The 21,257-nt window shown below is 40.2% G+C and overlaps 1 protein-coding gene across 3 annotated transcripts in view; it reads left to right on the forward strand.

Annotated features, from left to right (window-relative positions):
- LOC148018524 (MICOS complex subunit) overlaps nt 1-21,257 on the forward strand; it is a 95,874-nt gene that overhangs the window by 32,914 nt on the left and 41,703 nt on the right. For all 3 annotated transcript variants that reach the window (XM_087661254.1, XM_087661253.1, XM_087661252.1), the window contains exons 2-8: nt 7,440-8,267; nt 8,713-8,841; nt 8,922-9,074; nt 9,156-9,233; nt 20,646-20,738; nt 20,818-20,937; nt 21,046-21,123. In XM_087661254.1, coding sequence (XP_087517380.1) covers nt 7,440-8,267; nt 8,713-8,841; nt 8,922-9,074; nt 9,156-9,233; nt 20,646-20,738; nt 20,818-20,937; nt 21,046-21,123 — 1,479 coding nt within the window. The remainder of the gene's footprint in view (nt 1-7,439; nt 8,268-8,712; nt 8,842-8,921; nt 9,075-9,155; nt 9,234-20,645; nt 20,739-20,817; nt 20,938-21,045; nt 21,124-21,257) is intronic.

Here is a 21,257-nt window from a genome sequence, read left to right on the forward strand (position 1 = left end):
CCGTCACCCCTCTCTGAAGCTACATAAGCCTCACCTCCATAATGTGCCGGAAGCCGCCCCTGTAATCTCAAGGATGCCTCATGCTCAAGAAGCATTGAGGTCATATGTAACTTATCATCAGTGGAAGTGCACGGAGGAGCCATATGGAGAGGATAAGAAGAGAAGTAGAGAAGAGATGGAATTTAGAGAGGAAACACAGCCAAAACACAAGCACAGACTACAGAAAAAGAGAGTTCACATGCAATATAACCCAAAATCTGATCAATAGAAGACAAAATCTGCTGCAGAAAGTCAAAAAATCAGTCAAAAACTGCCAAAAATAGAGAAAACGGCCTGAAGTAACAATCACCCAGTCACGAGAGATGCTGAATCAGCAAAACGCAGGCTGTAAACTGGAGAAAAACAGGTAGAAAACTGTCGCCAGCAGCTGCAGATGAAAAACGCAGGCAGCAGAGGGTGCGGAGGCAGCAGGCAATGGCAAAACTGCAAAAAACGCAGGCTGAAAACAGCCCCAAAACAGGTCGCCTGGCTGCGACAGCAGTCGTCTGATCAGCAGGGGTACAAAACAGTCCTGAAATCAGCAAGAAAACACAGCAGAAACACAAATCCTGAAAACTGATACCATGTCAGAAGTGGAGCAGCGGTGAAAGCATAAACATGTGCTGAAATAAACTGCTGAAACACAAGACAAAAAGAGAAAAGAAAGAACACGATACAGATGAGAACTCAGATGTATGCACGGGAAATGGAATCCATATATCTGAACACGAGACAGTCGCATACAACAGTGAGTCACTGGCTGCGTGGGCACTGGCACTGGCTCCTCTCTCCACAGAGTCTGCAGATGGTGAAGATGAAGTGACTGACTGAGGAGGAGCCACTGAGTATAAATAGGTTGAAAAAGTGGGGAGCAATAATGCTGGTCGGACAGCATTTAATGTTGGCCGACTGGTGCATAAAATGCTCCACTGGCATAAAATGCCACACCAGAAAAATACCTAAAATACCTAATAAAAATGCCTAGCCCAGATCAAGCTCAGACTCACACATGAGCTGACAAATACTCTGCTAACACAAATATACCAAGAATAGCAACTGGTTGGCCAGCATTAAATGTTGGCTGACTGGCATGAAATGCCCTAAAATGCCACAAATAATGCACAATAAAATGCCTAAAGTATTGGTCATGTGCCTAGCCCAATCTGGCATGCATAGATTCACACATGAGCTGACATATTTATGAACACGATGAGGGCTTGAAGTCCCTGAGATTCAAGCACTTCGTACATGAAGTTCGACCAAGTGGTGAAATTCGACCCATTAAAATGATTCTTTTAGGCAAACTTGGCTATAGCAATAGCAGTGGTAGCGTTGTAGGAGGGAAAGGTAGGTAGGGTGGGGGAGTGGAGTACACTTGGGAATTAACCCTAGAGTGCCCACCATGCATGTGGGAAGTGTACACAATGTATCCAAATGTGGGCATGGATGGATTCGGCATGGGCATAATGACCGCATGAGTAGCCCACGGAGGAGGGATAAGGACATGGAGGGTAGAGAATGGAAATCCTTGTGTTTGGAAGGTTGATAAATGGGGAGGCGAGTGATCGGGGGTAGTGAGGGGGAGGCCCATCACAACCGTTCCAAGGTAAAAAGAAGTACTCACTTGTGAGAATGTGCAAGATAGTGTGTTAAAGGGTGGCATTCCCCCTAACGATGTACCAAGGTGGAAAGAGAGTGTGAAGTGAGGGTAGATAGAATATGGTATGAAAAAAGAGAAAGTGCTAGGAGCTGAGATGGAGGATCCAACTCCTAATGTGTTGGATGCGGAGATGGAGTGTAATCTGAGGTTTTGGAATGAAAAAGAGAGGAAATTGAGGTGTGGATTAGAAGGGGGGGATAGGATGGATTTTGAGAAGAGTGATTTACACTCTCAAATGAAACAGAAGATGTAGATATGCGTAATGAAGGATGTCTACTTTGAGAGTTTCCTCGATTGAAGTTTATATATTGAAAATAATCCGAATCCTGTATACCAAAAGGAGAAATAGGAGAGGGTTTTAATTCATATGACTTAAAGGGTTGTATGAACCTAACATTGGGCCTAGTTGAGATGAAGAAGATGGGTCGTCAGTTCTCTCAAATGTTGTATGCCTTCCATGATCGGAAAGGTGGCTAGTCTCACTAACCAGAGCGGATGTAGTAGCAAAGTTGGTAGGAGGGATGTAAGCTCGACTATACGTGATGTGCAAGACTCAAGTACTCTTCAAATCCTCTGTCATGAGATTGAAATTTGGAATAGGAGAAGAAAAAGAAGTTGAAGGTGGGATGGGGTGTCCTCTTCCTCGCTAAGTCCATAATGCCTTCTTAGGGTCTCCAATGATGGAGAAGCCTGATAAGACATTGTGGTATCTCGAGAAGGAGGTGTCTGAGACATTATGAATAGTTATGTGTTATTCATGTACCCTGCACAAAACCAAGCCTCCTCAGTATGCGCAGGATACTCTTTACAAGAGCATCAGCTTTCTACTGTTGCCTATGCTCATAGAGGAGTGCTTGTGATCCTCAATAGGACACTAGGGCACTTCTACTCTCCTTACAAGAGGTTTTTTCCCCCTAGATTTATTCTCTTTTATTTTATGTGCCTACGTTACACAGTTTGGGCACTTATCGTGTTTTTTTTCTATCGATGCCCGCAGCAATGCAAGTTGAGTTTGATTCTATCATAAAGAATCAAACATGGGATTTTGTGACCTTGCCTGTTGGGAAGAAAACCATTGGTACAAAGTGGGTCTATAAGCTAAAAAGGAATGCAGATGGATCCATTGACAAGTATAAGGCTAGGCTTGTGGCCAAAGGCTATGCATCAAAGAAAGGCATTGACTATGAGGAGACATTTGGTTCTACATTCCACATGACTACCATTTGGTCTATGGTTGCTTTGGCTGCCCATTATGGTTGGAATGTGCACTAACTTGATATTAAGACTGTATTTTTACATGGGAACTTAAAGAGAAGTGTATGTACAATAGCCCATTGGTTTTGCAGTTGAGGGATTTGAACACTTGGTATGCAAGTTGAAAAAGGCTTTGTATGGTTTGAAGCAAGTTCCTTGAGCTTGGTATGCAAAAATTGATGCCTTTTTACTCAGCCAAGGTTTCATCAACAGCTCATCACAGTCTACACTTATGTATGTAAAGAGGGGGGATCCTTGTTGGTCATATGTCTTTATGTTGATGATCTTTTACTCACAGTGATACATGTTGATCGAATTTCAGGATTCAAACAAAGTTTGTAGCAAACTTTTGAGATGTCAGACTTGGGGCCTTTGCACTATTATTTGGGCATTTAGTTCATTCATAATGCTAGAGGCATTGGATTGTCACAGTCTAGATACATTGGTAGACTTCTTGAGAGGTTTGGCTTACAGGATTGCAAGCTAGTTTGTACACCAATGGAGATTGGACTCAAGCTATCCTTGCATGATGACAATGATTTGTTTGATATCCATACATATGCTCCAGTAGTTGGATTTCTCATTGACTTATGCAACACAAGGCCAGATATTCAGCTTGCAGTTTCAGCCTTGAGCAGATATATGCACCACCCATGTATGTCACATTGGCAAGCTGTGAAGTTTGTTTTTTGTTACTTGCAAGGTACTCGGATTCTTGGATTGCTTTATGCCAAGGAGAGACCATTGCAACTACATGGTTACAGTGATTTAGATTGGGCTAATGATTTTGATTCACGTCACTCTACGAGTGGAAATTGTTTCTTTCTTGGCTCATCTTGCATCTATTGGCTTAGCAAGAAACCATCCACTATTGCCACATTGTCATGTGAAGTTGAATACAATGTATCTTTCACTACCACAGTTGAATGTGTATGGCTGAGATGTTTGTTGGCTGATTTAGATGTATTTGTCATGGAACCTACTCCTTTGTTTATTGACAGTTAGAGTGCCATTTTAGTGGCACGGAACCCTGGTGTTTCATGCATGCACAAAACACATAGAGATCCACTATCACTTTGTCAGAGAGAGGCTACATGCAAGAGATATTAGCCTTGTGTATTGTCCTATCACCAGTTATGTGGTAGACATCTTCACCAAAGCTTTTCCTCGCAACAAATTTGAAGCATTCTGTAATACTTTAAATTTGATCTTCTTTGATGGATAATCCTTGTATATTGATCACTCTTCACTCCCGGGGGGTTTGCTGGGTTTGACTCACATCTATGCTCATAGAGGAGTGTCGATGATCCTCAGTAGGACATTGGAGCACTTTTTCTCTCCTTACGAGAGGCTTTTTTCCCTAGATTTATTCTCTTCTATTTTATGTGTGTATGTTACACAATTTGGACACTTCTCGTGTTTTACACATTTTGGGTGTAAATACACATTAGCAACCCTAAGATTTAAGGGTTGTACTTTGTACTTGCACATTACACTCTTCAGATTATTGCATTGGGAGTTGTGTCTTCACTCTCACACACACTCTTCACTATCAATTGTCCTCTCGGCTGAGCTTCGATCTTTGTGCATTGAGGGAACATAGAAAGTATGGCCATGACTGAAACACAAAGACTCAGACAATGATGTGCAAAACTCAAATCCTAAATGCCAAATGCAAAACACAAAATGCACAAACATAAATAGAAAAGAGAGAGGACTCAAGTAAATGAATGAATGCTATAAATGAATGAGAGAATGTATAGAATGCTCAAGGGCAGATCTGTCCAACGGTCGATGGCTCTCTTGGGAGTGGGTTGAGGGAGGTGTCAATGTGTGTCATGGATCCGAAGTGTAGTAACCACCAGTGGGAGTAGAGGTTGATGAAGAAAAGTGTTGAAAACACAAAAACGACTTGATGTAGGTGATGGAAGCTGATCATTGGTAGTAATGGGAGGCTGGACGACAACTGTAGACCACATAGCAATAGTTGTGGGGGGCTGGACAGCTACGGGAAATGGCAATAAGTGTGGCTGCCACGTGGTATCACGCACAGCCTGTTTAGCTTGCCCAACTGCTGGGAAATGCTGGAAATGACCTATAGACTGCATAGAACTTTCTAACTTGAAAATCTGAAATGCGTAACTGTCCCTGAGAGTACTAACTATTGAACAATAAACTGCTAAAGCCTATCGAGGGGATGAATAAATCCCTGACATCCACTACTATAGGACAAGAGCATCCCCTCTAGCCATGAGGGCCATTGAAGGAGAATCAAAGTTTATATAGAGGAGACTAGGGAAGAACACTATTCGCAAGAGCACCAAGTTGTCCAAAAGATGGTCACACACAATCGTGCTACAAGAGATGTATCCATCCCTCTCTATTACAAAAACCATCATGACAAGAAGCATCGGTAAGGAATAATAGCATCCAAGTTGGATAGAGGAGTCAAAGCTTGATTCAGCAATCTATCCACTAGCTAAACTGCGAGGCATGCTAGAAGAGAATTTAGTGACCCTCTTTGAAGAGATCACCACCACTAATTTAGTTGCTTGATATTCAAGGAAGCAAGTTAGTGACTCATTAACATAGCCTAGGTAGACTACTACTAGCGCCATCAAAGGAGCATCATCTTGAATTTCCAATGATCAGCACTGCAACTACTATGCACTAAGAAAGCCTCCAAAAGCAAGGATTCATAGAAGAGATCCATGAAGTTGTGACTTTGGCCCAAGCATGAGGAAGGACTAAAGACCACAGTGTCTTGAGCAAACTCGTAGCTCTCAAAAGAAAGCCTCAAAGGAGCGAAGTCAAACTTGTGAGAGGTACTTGTTGAGCCAGCAAACAACTGTTAAGTTCAGTAAACTTAGTGAAAAAGCAAGTTGCATGAAGTGATATCTTATGCACATCATGATATGCATGTATAACAAGAATAGACTCAACAATGTACAAAGGTTAGTAATAGCACTGAATCAACACCGAAGGAAGCTCGTTTAGGCTACAAACGCTAGCTGAACCAATTGTGAATAAAAAACAAATGAAAGTGGTGAAGTCCACATGAAAACTGTTGCACATGGATCCACATGAATTGACATAATAAGTCCACAAAGTTAAAGCTAGAAAATGTCAATCAAATGTAGTCAATCAAACAAAAATGTCAATGCCAACAAATGCCACGAGTCAAATAAGCACTCAAGTCATAGTAGTGGTACCATTAGTGCAAGAATGTCGCGCAATGAATGCAAACATCTTTCAAACCAATCAACGTAGGGTCATGCACCCCAACCAAAAAAGAGTTTGGATGCTTAGTAGGCAAAACACAAACTTGCATTGTGACTTGGAAAAACCAGTTTTAATCTTTCCATCCTAGTCCACCCATCCTTGTCTACATTAGAGCCCTCTCTCATGCTGATACAAAAGGGCAATTCCCGTTCTCATCCATGATCCCATCCTTGTCCCAAAGACCTATTCCATATCATTGACACGGCTTACCCACTTCAAACATGAGTCCACATCAAGCAAGACTAAGCATCTGATAGCATGTGAGAATGTGTACCAAATGGAAGTGGAAGCAAAAAGCATGTGAGATAGAATGCAAAGAACACATAAACAATGGCATAGACACTGTACATCAAAGGATGGGCAATGGAATCCATATGACCTCTCTCATTATGATATGGGATCACATTTCTTGTTCTTGTCCATGTTCCCATCCCTTCTTCAAAACCCATTCCATGTCACTATGATGCAAAGCTTACATGCTTCAATGGCATGAGTCCAGATCAAGCAAGAGCTGAATATCTGATAGCATGTGAGAAAGCGCATTGAACCGAAGCAGAAGCAATAAGCGTGGGAGATAAGAACACATGAACAAAGTGCGATGGCATAGACACCATACCTCAAGGACGGGCAATGGAATCCATATTATAAGATGCAAAGCATGCTAGTAGTGGAAGCATGTGGCTCTGAGGGTGGGCCTCATCCATTGCTCTTGATTCTCTCCCCTCTCTCCCTCTTTCTATCTCTGCCCCAAATGATGCGATAAATGAGGCTGGCATACATAGCATGGGAGAATGGGACGCCACTCTTGAAGGCTGAAGAGCAAGATTGGCCCACTAAAGTGCTGCAAGGGCGCTCATAAGGTGGTCATACACATACCCACATACAAGCTAATAAAATGGCTTCATACACATGATATGCACTATGCTAATAGATAGGTTACATGCTAAAGAACAGCCATTGGTAGCTTAAAGAAGATGAATTATTGTGGGCTTCTTGTGACTTCTTTGTATGTGTGCCTGGGATAAATAACACAGAAATACATCTCAGAACAGGATAGGTGACTACATCAATTTCTGGTTATACATTTCAAGTGTAAAATGCTATGCAAAATAATGTCTGAAAATTTCCTACTTTCTGTCACATGCTTAGACGCTTATGGACAAATTTTCAAAAATAGTTTCTGATAAAATGTAAGATGTTGCAGGGTGAGGCGAGAGGGTACTTTTCAACTAACCCCTTGCAGAGACAAAGTGGTGGAAAGCCTACACTTGCACACCAAACAACTACCAGTACACCTCAAAAACAAAGCACTGCTAAAGGCACACAAGCTTCCACAACTGTCTCCAAAGATTCGCAAGCTAAAGGTGGAGTTTCAGCTGCTGGTTCACCACAAAGTGGAGGGTCATCACCTAATCCACCTCAAAGTGGATGGCTGAAAGGAAATGCAGTCTATATAGGAGCATTCTCAGTTTTTGTAGTTGCCTTGCTCATGCTTTATCCAGGTAATTGGTCAAAAAAAGTGTTCTCCAGTCAAAATGAGCGAGATGAATCTTTAAGGCAGAAGATAACACCTGACAATAAGACATCAGAGGAGCAGCCTATGGATTTAAAGGAGAGTCTTTCAGAAGATATGAATTCCTCTCTCTCTGAAGAACAGCATGTGCAGTATACGGGGGACAGTCTGCAGAATGAAGACAAGACTGGTGTCAAATTAGCAAATCATGAGCAGCATACGGGGGACAGTCTTCAGAACGAAGACAAGACTGGTGTCAAGTTAGCAAATCATGATGATGTGCAGAAAACAGATGACGTGCCAAGCAGTTTAAGCAACCTGGACAATGAGTCAACTTCTCATGCAGGTGGTCCAGCTACTGAGGCACAGGAGGTAGTACTGTCTGATAAGGAATCTAGTGAGAATGAGCAAATTCCAGCAATTACAGTCAGTAGCTCTGAAATAAAACAGGAGGAAGATCCTACTCCGGTTCCTGAATCAACTATTGGTGAATCACAGTCACTTGAACCTTTACCAAAGGTATGCTTGTAAAACTTAAGTTGGTCAAAGCTTTCATTTAACTGCATGCAAATCTTTTTAGCTGGTATGCCCAAATAGTATTTTTTGATTTTAAATCTTCCCTAGAGTTTCCTGTTGTCTTCATCTATGGAATTGCATCTGAAGTTTCTAGATTGTAGATCCACATTACATACATTTGATTTTGGAACCTTATCTTGAGGTTTTCTGTTTTCTTTATAAAGTTTTAGGGTTTCACCCTCAGATTATTTTCACTTTAGTTATTGAACTTTCCCAGATTTTTTGCCTAGTATTTTCTTGCTTCAACTATAAACATCCCATGTTGACTGTGTACTGATCAACAGTGAAAAGTGCTGTAGAATCTCAGTGGAGTAGTGCATGTGTTTCATTGCATACAGGCAGTACTGCTGCTACATTGATACTAATGCTAACTTGTTGGTGCATTTAGATTATAGACCACCCAAAAACGAGGCTCAGTATTTCTGAAGCATATCTTCTTCCAGACAAGCAGGAAGCACAGTTATCTGAAGAATTTGGAGCTGAATCAAGTACTCTTCCGCATGAAGCAGCAGAAAGTGTAATTTTGAACTTACAAATTTTTTTCTCATGCATCTATTTTGTCTTTGGGGAACGAGTAACATTGGGCCATGTTTTCAGTTCCACAACAAAGATCTTGGTGATGAGATTCCAGGAAAACAACAGGAGTCTGCACGAGATGCTTTTGACTTTTTAGAAGTCATTCATGCTGCTGAAAGATGGCAAAAAGAGATAGATGCTCGTTTTTATGAAGAAGAGAAAAGGAAACTGAAGGTGGATTTGGTGCCAGTTTTCCTGATATTTCAGTTCATCTGCATTAATCAAATTTTGAGCATTTCGATTTTTGCTGTTCAGGAGTCCTTCCAGAGAGAGCTAAAAGATGCACAGGCGAAAGAAGTAATGTATGCTGAGGAGGCAAATCGGCTTGCAAAGGTCAGAAAATGAATTTTGTAAAATGAAGGATTTACAAATAGAAGGGAAATTACAGATGCTTATGTTAAGCCTTTTGCAGAAGCTGATATTTCCTCTTCAGATCAATGCCAAGGAGTAAATAATCTTTTCAGTCAGAAGATGCTCGCCCTTCTTTTATCACTCAGGAATTAAGAGTGAATCCTTAGAACATGAAAATTTGTAGGTCAGATGCAAACCATAGTGTTTTAAAGCTTTGCCTTTTGTCTTAGGGATGCTTCGTACATAGAAATGCATGCTTTTAATGACTTGATAGCTTCATGTGAAATAAGATTGGAGGGCAATTTGTGGATTTACAAGATGACAAATGTGCTTGTTGCAAATTTGACACCAAGTATTCCACTATTCCCATAGGTCCAGAAATGATTGGGATCAAGGTGTAGTTACTGAAAAACGAACATCCATGTGCCTAGCAATGATTTTACTTCTTGGCCAACATCATGGAAAGATTCTCCATAATTTAGTGCATTCGATGCTCTAGACGAACTTAACATTTGATCTTCTCTTTCATCTTCTTGGTCTAGACATAGGTCTAGTTTTAATCAGGGGTATCTTCTTCACCATACAAATCACTTTAAGCTCATTGATTAAACAAAGAACGTTGGACAGAGACACATTACAACATTGAGGTGGGGAGTGCATACCCTGTGCCTGGAAACTCTTTCTTAGGTGTCTGAGTATATGTTGTTTTTTCTGTAGTCCATATGACAGGTTTTTGTTTGCTTCATAGATCATATTACACAAGTTTGTTCCTTCTTTTTGTCAAAGTCTATATTTTTCTTGTTCTTACAATCTATATGACAAAGGTTGTGATTTTTTTCTCTTGTGTTCTGTATGATCTTAAGATGCCTAAATTTATAACTTCTTTTAAGATTCTTCTATTTCTAGAGGATTAACCTTGTCGGATAATTTAAGCCGATAGTCCTTTAGATGTCAAAAACTGCATCACTTTCCATGCTCAGTGGCTAGATAACGCACACTAAGTTCGGCCACAAACAATGTTAATAGCAAATTAATGGCCAAATCTAGTCGTTTGAGAACCGTCCCAAAAGGGGCCAAATTTCACTAACCTTTAAAATGTTCTTGGAGGGTGGCCTTAAACCCAACCAAGCTTTAAAAAAAGGGGGCAATGGGGAACCATTCTTTATCCTCCATTATTGTGTGCATTATGCTATGATTGTTTTAAAACTTTGGGCTGCTGCCACAACTGCTCCTGGACTGCCACATCATTTACTTCTGATGATTGCAGTCCCTACTGCTCATGCTACTGCTCCACATCAAAACTCAGTATCTACCCATCAAAAGGCAGCTGTTTGCTGCTATAAACACAGCCTTTGCTGCCTGGACTGCTGTCACCAGCTAAAGCACTGAAGTTACAAGGTCAATTGAGCCAGGATGAAGTGGACAATCAAGGAATCAATGACATGCTGTCTTTTGTAAGGTGCTTCTAGGTGGACCTATACTTTGACGAGTTCTTTGTGCAACAGAGGAGCGACATGATTTATTTTAATTGCTGACTGGAGATTTCTTAGTTTCCCTGAGAGGAGTTCACTCATCCTCAGGTGTTATATGGTCCTCAGTACAAGGAGGAGATGATCCCTAGGGTAGATGGCCTTATTGCAGCTCAAGATGTAATAACTTTCAAATGGGAGAAGATGTATCATCATAGACTTGGGTGTCCATAACTCCTATGTGACCCTATTACAAGCCTTTGCTTCAAGCCTTTAAAGTTCACCCCCCTTCTATAGCACTTGGCACCTTTGCTACCACATATTTAATGCAATGTATTATTTCAATATAAAAAGCTGAAAATTCATTTGTTATTTGAGAAGCTTATTGTTTGTGCAGTTGATTAGCCTACTTGTTCTCAGATTGTATTAGAGAGAGGTGCATGCTTGTCATCTAAGCTACTGTGAGCAATTTTGATGTTTAGTGCATGCGAACTAAACACTTGATGTCTTAGCTGCATGATGCAATTGAAGTATGGGAGCCCTTAGGATAATGGATCTTCCCTCAAGTCCCAAATGAAATGGCATAAGCAATTGTGGGACAAGTATTGGCACCAATATATATCCATGTCTCCTACTGCTTTAGCCACACGCTTTCTTTGTTGCTTCTTCTAATGTGCAATTACAAGCTGTAAATCACCTAGGAGGCAAAACCCCTAACAGTATGCAAAGTTAAAAAAGAAGAGTTTCTGTAAGAAGAAGATCTTGACCATTAATATCTCAAAGTTTATACCTTTGGTTCACGTGAGCATACCTTTATTGCATGACATTTTGAAATCCCACTACACCCATCCTCTGTGGCAGTGTGCAAGGGGAGAGAATCATGAACATGGAGTGAAAGGGAAAGAGAGAGACAGCAAGAAGAGAAGAGAGAGTGAAGTGATAATCTTCATTGAATCTGAGATGAATGTTGAATACAGAACGAGAGAGAATGATCAGTCCCTGCATGCAGCCCACAATGTCATTGAGGGCACTAGATCAGCTTGGAAAATGATGACAGCACCAGTGATGGTGACAAAGATGGTGAGAGTGATGGAGACAGAGAGTGTGCAGGCAGCAGTCCTTGATGGAGAAGGAGAAGAATGCTGCAATGTGTTGGAGCACCTGCAGAAGATAGAAAGAAGTAATCTCCCCCCTGCCTGCCCCCGCTGTAAATAGTAGGAGAGAAAAAATTGGCCAACTGCTGACTGGGCCAACCTGCCAACCTGGCAAACTGCAATAAATGCAATCCGACTGCATTTAATGGAGCGAAAATGATGACATGGCAGGTCCTGGGGAAAATTTCAGCTCTCTGGAACAGATCGGGGCTGATGACAACCAAACAAGGGTGCACAGGTTGAGAAATTTTTGACTGAAACAAGAAATGCACACTAAAATGAATGAAGACACAGTTAGAGCTCCAAAGCCCCTGTCAAACTCTAACTAGGATCCACAACTAGGAGATGACAAACTATAGACTAAATAAGGAAGGCTAACACCTCCCCTTAGGTTGTGGGAGTGTCTAAAGAAGAGCCAATAATCTCATGTGATGAAGCATAGATGCCTTTGGCAAATGCTTCATGAAGTGATTTCCTGCATTGTCTGCCATGGGACATTAGGCCACTACTAACTCGGAATCCATGATCAGCTTCCATACATAATGATACTCAACCTCCATGTGCTTTTTGCGAGCATGAAACACAGCTTTCCACAGACAAGATCCACTCAATTGCATGTGGATAACTAGTTACCAAAGTGCCCTAGCTCTAACACTTTAATGTTGCTGATAACATTTGATTAGGTTATTAATCAAGATGTGCAAGGTTGTTTAGCATGTGTTGCACATGGTAGTTATTTCATGGACCAAGCCTAGAACCCTGAGATATCAGTTGGAGCCAAAGACAAAAGTTGCAATAAGTTATGCCTTACAGGCACTAGGTGATACACGGTGTCAGATTTGGGCCTAGCCTAATTTATTGGCCACTAATGTTAGTGGTGATATTAGAGACTAGGTATTAATTAATTAATTAATGCCGGCCTAAGTGTCAATAATTGCTTAAGGATACTTGGAAGACAAATTGACCGAGCCAATTCAATTATCAATGGTGAAATAGATTTTTTGAGCGCTAAAATAATTATTCAATTTATTTTCAAACAATTAATTTAATAAGCTGGATAATGCTGGAAAATGGGATTAGAAGGCTGCTACTTGGCAAAACTTGCCCATGCAAGTGGAGAAAACGTTTTTAGGGGCTGGTGAAGTCTATTACAACCATTGTGAGAAAGGAGAAGGATGTTAGAGAGCGAAGATAGGATGTTGATGTGATTTATAGCCACCATGGACCAATCCTACGGTAAGTGATGACACTTTGAAGCCCTCCAGGAGCAAGTGATAGTAGACCAAGGTCCTTCTAGTATAGATGATGGTATACAAGAGGAGTCAACAATCTTATTACTAGTCCTAAGTTGTAGATGACAACATCTATGACTGTTTGAGTGGGGCAACAACAGTTTTTCAGCATTTCTCACGATGAAACTTTGAATTTCAACAAATCTCTGTTGTAAACCCTAATTTATAGTAGAAATTAGGGTTTTGATAGCTGTCTCGGGACATGTGCTGAGAATTGAGATTCAAGAGGCCAGCCAGCCAATACAAGATTTGGGGCCGAATTTGTTTTTCAAGGAGTAAGGTGAAGGTTAATTTCCAAGCAAACCAAGGGGCAAATTGGTTTGGAGGCTTGTTTATGAGTTTAAACAGCAAGAGGCACTTGGATTAGTGAAGGAGATCAGAGCATCTCAGTTGTACTTCTTCCATTTGTAATGTAAGATAAAGAAATACCGCAAGGGGTGTCAGTTTTGGTGCAACAAGGTGTCCATTATCCAAGATTGTATGGTAGTGTGTGCATTTCAGTTTATGTTTAGTTATTAATTGCTATAATTAAGTGCTTGATCATGTTTTACCATCCTATTCACCGAGCATGGACAACAAGTTGAGAATGAGGGAATTGGGCAAGAGATGGTTCTTCTAGGTCTCTTGAAGTTGATGATCAGCAAGAGAAAGAGGAATTTGATGACGAGTTTAAAGATCAAATGAGGACAATAACTGAAATGTTCATGCAATTGGCAAATGATCCTCAATTCATGCACTTTTTGAATCCATTATAGGAGGGTAGTAAAGGCAAGAAGAGAAAATTATCTTTGAGAGCTTCGGGATAGTAAGATGCACCTAAGGAAGAGCCAATAGAGTAGTACGATACTCGAAACATGGGTAGTGAGCGTAAGTAAAAGATGCCAATGGGGCAATTGATGCATATGCAAGGTCAACTTGGAAGTGCTAATCCAATGTTTTTTTGGACAGTAGGGTATGCATGCAATTATGGGGCAGTCAGGTTACTTTGGTGGTGGTACTAGTTTACATGCTATTGGTGCACAGATTGGATGCTGTATGCTCGCGTAGGAAGGTCTCCAAGAACAAAAGAACTCTACTTTTTGCACAAAACTCAAGGTAGAAAGCATGCACGACATGAACAAGAGACCAATTGGGTGCAATCTCCCCCCATGCCTTGTGTGAGCGCTCCACAAAGCATGTATTTTATGTATTAATAATCTTCAAGCTCAAATAATAGCCTAAATTACAAAATAGTACGCTTTTGGCTTTTGAGTTTTCTTTAGCACAAAATAGAAATAAAGCTAATGGGCTGGCGTCCAAAGAGTCAGGCATACCCAATACAATGTCCAAATACAAATATCATAATCGTGTGTCCATGCGCATACAAAATAATAAATAAATATCAAACGTCTCAATAAATAGGCGCGACAAAATATAGGCGCCATGCCTAAGGTATGCGCCCATCAAAATATAAGTGATAACTCGAACACACGCTATCCTCCAATGCTTTCCTCCGCCACTACTGCTATCTCTACACATCAACTGAAGCATTCACAATCGTTAGTAAAATAATACAATTAAAGTGAATATCTAGTAGTCTTCAGCTACATAAATAAATCAACTGGTTAGAAATCAATCCTAACCTTAATTTATCACGAGTGCGCACTCTAAACTTAAACGTTTATTAATTTAATATGTATTTTGCGGAATTACCCGCTATAGAATCACCCATGTACACACTAAATTAATGAAACGCTCGAAAAGAATAGGCGTCCCCATCAACTTCTCGCACAAAGAATCCACTTTGCGTATGAGCCCCGGTCATGCTATGGTGGGTGAGGGACCGCATACGGAGATGTATGGCACAACTCCTTATGGTATGTGCAACAACCAATGCATGGTGTGCAAGGCCCAATGTATCAGGGTATGGTTGGTAATATGTATAATCCCATGTATAACAATGTTGGCAGGATGCTGAGACACAAAGTGGCAAGTTTGGCAATGCATATATGCAGTCCATTGTGTTTGGGACTCATAGTATTAATGTTGGTCATGCAAATGCTCTATATAGTATTAGTCGTGAGGAAAAATGCAACTAGTAATGCATACAATGTATGGGGAAATGTACCTTGGTATGGTTGGTAGTATGCAAATTCTCATGCATAGTCATATTGTAATGGTCTAAAATATGCAAACAAGAATGTTTCCTAATGCATTTGGTGCTCCTAGCATGTCAAGTACACACGAGGGGCTAGTCAACTGGATGCAATGTTGCATATTAGTTAAGTTGGAATTGTAGCAATGCGAAAGCATAAAAGCATTGCAATGCTTAAGGAAAAGAAGAGCCTATAACCTAGAGGATGTTTGAGATAAGTAAAGTTAGAGGTGAAGCTTTCATATGCTTCTTGGTAAAGTTTCAACATTGTTTCATCAATAGATGCAAAGTGGATGGAAGAGGATGACTTGGCAGACCATCCTCAGTTGTTGCGACTTTATCTAGATGTCTTTTAGTTACAACTGACTTCAGTTCAGGCTCAATCAGGTTCAGCAGAGTAGGGATCCGGAGTAATGCTTGATGCTCAAGGGGGAGATAGCACTTCCACTCCTCTACTTGTGGACAACTCTCGTATGTAGTAGATTTCAGATGTATTAAGTATGCATCCAAGGTACTATGGTGATAGTATGTTTGCCATGAGGTCACAACTCAGTGTACTAGTCATTGTGAGATGTATGCAAATGAGTATGGTTGTTACCGTAGCTCTGAGACTATACTTTTGCATAATTTTGGGATTAGTTCATGATCAATTAGGCATGAGCTTTTGCCTCAGTTTTTTATCAGTTTCAACTCAGTTTTTGATCAGATTGAGAACCGTTTACGATTACTTTTGGGATCAATTTTGCATGATTTTGCATCAATTGTTAATTAGTTTTTGTAATTAGTTTGTGATCAATTTGGGATCACATTTGCAACATTTGTGATTAGTTCTCAGATCAGCAAATGATCAATTTATGATCAGATTATGCTCGGTTTTGAATGATTTATATCTGGTTCCATAGATAGTAGCGTGTAAGTAAACGCCATTGAGAGTTTTAGCCATGGTTTATGTTGAAAATATGCTTTACTGTGGTTTTGAAGTTAGAACAATTGAGAAACATGAGTTATGGATGTATCCAATGGGTTTCTAGCAACAATTCTGGGCTAATTCTCAGTATTATCTAATGCTTATGTAGGTTGGAAATTCTATGGCCAATGTTGTGACTATGATGCCTTCTAGAAATTCTAGTGTAGTGTGCCCTTTTTTTTGGCACAATGAAGTGCAATCGAGGATGATTGCAGGGATTTTTAGGGCGAGGTCTGTTACGAGGATGTGGGATTCTAAGATGCTTTAATCTTGGCGATAACGTTTGATCAGGTTATTAATCAAAATGTGCAAGGTTGTTTGGCATGTGTTGCACGTTGCAGCTATCTCATGATAATAGATCTAGGACTTCGAGATATCAGTTGGAGCCAAAGATAAAAGTTTTAATAAGTTATGTTGATAGGTACTAGGTGGTACTTGGTGTTAGATTTGGGCTTAGACAAATTTATTAGCCATTAATATCAGTGGTGACATTAGAGGCTAGGTATTAAGTAATTAATGCCGGTCTAAGGATCAATAACCACTTGGGGATATTTGGAAGAAAAATTGGCCTAGGTAATTTAATTATTGGTTGGTGAAATTGATTTTCTGAGCACTAGAATAATGATTAAATTAAATTTCAAAATTAACTTAATAAGCTTGATAATATTGGAAAATAAAATTAGAAGGTTACTACTTCGCAAAAGTTGCCAATGCAAGTAGGAAAAACGTTTTTAGGGGTTGGTGGAAGTCTATTCTAGCCATTGTGAGAGAGGAGGATATTAGAGAGCAAGGAGATACTGCTGATGTGATTTTCAGCAACCATGGACCAGTCCTATAGCAAGTGCAGCGCTTTGGAGCCCTCCAGGAGCAGCTGATAGCAGTCCAAGGCCCTTCTAGTGAAGATGATAGCATACAAGAGGGGGCAACAATCTTTTTGGTGGTCCTAAGCTGTAGATGACAGCTTCCATGGTTGTTTGAGCAGGGCAGCAACAAATTTTTAGCATTTCTTATGATGAAACTCTGAAATTTCTCTCTCTATAGTATTCTCTCACATTCTCCAACTATCTCTCAAGTTAGCTCAGTATTTTCCATTAGTTTGAGCCATCAGAGGAAGAGATTTCAGTCAATCTTTGATGTAAATTGTAATTTACAATAGAAATTAGGGTTTTGACAGCCACCTTGGGATATGTGCTTAGAATTGAGGGTCTAGAACTTAAATTCCAACAATTGATATTGAGGAATTTTAGGGAGATTCAAGAGATTAGCTAGTCAATATGAGATTTGGGATTGAATTTGTCTTTCAAGGAGTAAGCTGAAAGCCGATTCCTAAGTAAATCAAGGGGCAAATTGGTTTGGAGGCTTGTTGGTCAGTTTTGACAATAAGAGGCACTTGGATTAGCGGAGGAGATCGGAGGATCTTACTTGTACTTTTTTCATTTACAATGTAAGATAAAGAAATACCGCAAGGGGGGCTAGCTTTAGGGCCAACAAGGTGTCCAATGTCCAAGATTGTATGATAATGCGTGCATTTCAGCCTATGCTTATTTATTAATTATTGTAATTAAGTGCTTGATCAAGTTTTACCACCTTGTCGGAAGAGGAAGGCTGGTTTTAGTGGCCCCCTCTTTGTATATGATTTCATTGGATTGAGTCCCTTGTAAATAGTGTGGAGCACAAAGCAACTCTCCAATGAGCTTGTGTAGAAGTCTTCACAAAAGAAGACAATAATGCCAACACAGAGGAAATGTTAGGCCAAGTGTGAATATGCTAGATTAATGAACCAACAAGGCATTTGTAACGGGCAGTGGGTGGGAGGGTATCTCATGTAGCCAAAAGCTTGGACTTTGGGTCCATGGGTTAAGAAATAGACCGACACTCTGCCATACTAAACTTCAAAAGAAACTCAAAGATGTACCTATATTGGGATATAAAGATGCCTTCTGCCTTCTGATAGATTTTTAGGCCAAGGAGGAAGTGTTGGATCCCTTGATCTGCCATGTCGAACTTTTGTCTGAAGATCTCCCAAGTCCGATCAACCCGTTGTGAGTCACTTCCTGTGATAATCAAGTCATCCACATTTAGGATGATGGGCATACACTTGTCACCCTCAGCCTTGTTGTAAACGCCCCGAACAACGTAGTATGCTTAACAATTATGATATTCGCTTGTTTTCGAGATTTAACATAAAGAGAATGAACACTTAAAGCTGAAAATGAAAATTACTCACAAAATTACAGCCATGAAAATGTAAAAGTAATGGAGACAAGATTGAGGGTTAAAGATGGGCAACCCCCCTCGAAGGAATGTATTTCTGCTCAACCCAAGTCCCTTAGGGAAGAGCTCAGTTACAATCAACCCGAAAGTGAGGAAAAGTAATTCTCACTCTCACAAGATCATGCAAAGATGTACAAACACACATGCATTATCTATTATGCAATGATAAGAACTGATTTCTTTACACTATGAGAGAAGAAAGAGGGGAAATCAGCCTTTCTCCATCGTTGAACAGTAGTACATGGATAGGGCTTGCTTCTTGTTGCTAAAATGGAAGAAAGAGCTTGAGAAGGAGGTGCTGTAATGAATTTACAAGCTTGCTGTCCTGTAAAACAGCAGTGATAGAAGAAGGAATATGGAGGAATTTGATAATGGAGAAGTGGGGGATGATGATGGGGATGGATGGGGCCAGTTTCTGGCTATCTGTGGGTGCTGTATATGAGTTTACAGCAAAGAAAAATGATGCTGAATGAAGAAAAACGAGCTCTTATTTATAGGAGAGGGAAGAGCTAGTACAAAAGGGGAAAGTGGAGTAGCACAAGACAAGTGTCCAGCCACATGTCATGAGATGTGACAAGTGGTGGGACACTTGAAAACTTGTGTGACAAGTGTCTTTACACTTGTCTCTTCTCTATGGCCTTCCTTTTTGGGTTGAATACTGTCAAGAATAGAAACAACCAAATTTAGTAAGCACAGTCAGAGTACAGAACTTACTATTTTTAGAATGACATCCCTATTTTTTAGGGCTAGCATTTTTAGGCTAATTCGAGGCTCCTAAAATTTAGGGATCTCCTAAAATTTAGGGACCCCCCCAATATGGGTGTCATATGAAAGCTTTTTCCGTGTACATCGCAAAAACGGTATCAGAATCTTCATGTGACTTTCCTATGCAAAGAAATGTGCATTTCAAGCTTTCAGTCCACACATGCACATTATACAAGCATTTCATGATCATGCCATCTTGTTGATTGTAACTGTCTGTTCTGGTGGATCTAGCCCACACTTCAAGGCATCAATCCTTTCTGTGTGCGAGTCTAACCCTGATATGCGTGAGTTTTGATCACAGGCGCCCAATCGGGCCATATAGGTGGGAGTGTGAACTATCTTTTCTCTAACCCACCTCGTGGGTCCACCATAACCTGTGACCACTCATCAGTGGCCAGCTCCAATGCACTTTTCTTTATATCTAATTAGTGCAAAGGAAATAAATTTAATAAATCATTATATAGACAAATTAATGAAAAAGGATACAAATTCTGTTTCTATAGAGTTGTGACACTTGTAATAAAGGTTGGGGCCATGATCTAATCAATGGAAGCCACTTTGTAAGTTGGATTGATCAATCATTGTGTACCAAGTCCTAGGAGCTTGCTTTAGGCCATAGAGGGCCTTCCGCAACTTGTAAACATGGTCCTCGTTTCTTTGTACAAGAAAACCAAGATTTTCAGCCTTTGAGCTGTGCACATGCATCTTTGAACCATGCTTTACTTTGGGCCTCTGAGTTACACACATGCACCTTTGAACCATGCTTTACTTTGGACCCTTGAGCTTCTTAGTAGGCAATGTCATGACCATTCTCATGTTGCATCTCTCTCATTTATGTATCTCCTCTCTAGAATCATTGTATGGGATTAGACATTCCCTCTTTGAGGTAAGACCTTTCAATTTTCTTTTTGTCTTTCGTGTCATAGATTGGTCATGGGGGGTTTGTTAGTTTTATTTATCCTTGTGTGTAGACATACATTATTGCATGTAAAATTGTGTGTTTAGGTGTGAACACCTTTTACACCACTTAGCGTTAAAGAAGGGTCGAAGGGTAGGTACATACCTTAGCCTATGTATTTAGGCCCTATCAGTTATTAGGCCCTATTAGTTATACTTTCATCTCACATATTATTGTTAGTCGTTCCTTTCAGTTTGTCCATACCCAGCAGACCTATTAGATGCCATATCATAATCGTTTGCATGAAAATGCATTCAAAATCTTGACAATGATGTGCTCACTGCTTTGGGAGGAAAAAATTTAATGGTCTCTTAAGATAACTTCTTTTTTCTTTCATCAGTATGTCTACAGCTTATTTTCATATTCTGTTACATACCTTAGGAAATCGAAAGGGACAAAGAGGAAGCATTAGTTGCCCTGAAGCTGCAGCAGGAGAAGGCTGACGAAAGGCTTGAAGAACTGCTGAAGCAGAAGGTATCTACCATTTCAAATGATAAACAGATTTCAGTTTTTCACTTTTTTCTGAAGTATGTTGAGGCTAGAATTTAACCAGGAGGAGGAAAAGAGTTCGGAGTTGAAGAAAGCAGAACTTCTCAGAAAGGCGCAAGTAGCAGCAGCTGTTGCACAGGAAAAAGCATCATACCTGAAGGACACTAAAGATGTCAACTTACAAGTAAGGTTTTGCCAAGGAGATTGAATTAGGTCATTGTATTTTATTGTTTCTTGTATTATATGTAACTGTTCAGTGGAACTTTTATTGACAGTGGGTTAATACATGCAGCTCGAGGCTCTGCATACGGCTTTCTACACTAGATCTGAAGAAGCTCGCCAAAGTCATACAGTGCATAAACTAGCTGTGGTATTTACCTTTCTTGTTACTGTAACACAGCTGGTGGTACATGAAAGAATAATGGAAGCTTAATCTGAATGAGAACCCTTTAGTAGGCTGCACATGCTTGTGTTATCTCTCTCATATGGTTCATTTTAAAAAAG

This window comes from Lygodium microphyllum, chromosome 21 (genome assembly GCF_053477565.2).
Source record: "Lygodium microphyllum isolate KBCC chromosome 21, Lygodium_microphyllum_v1.1.10, whole genome shotgun sequence".
NCBI classification, from domain to species: domain Eukaryota; kingdom Viridiplantae; phylum Streptophyta; class Polypodiopsida; order Schizaeales; family Lygodiaceae; genus Lygodium; species Lygodium microphyllum.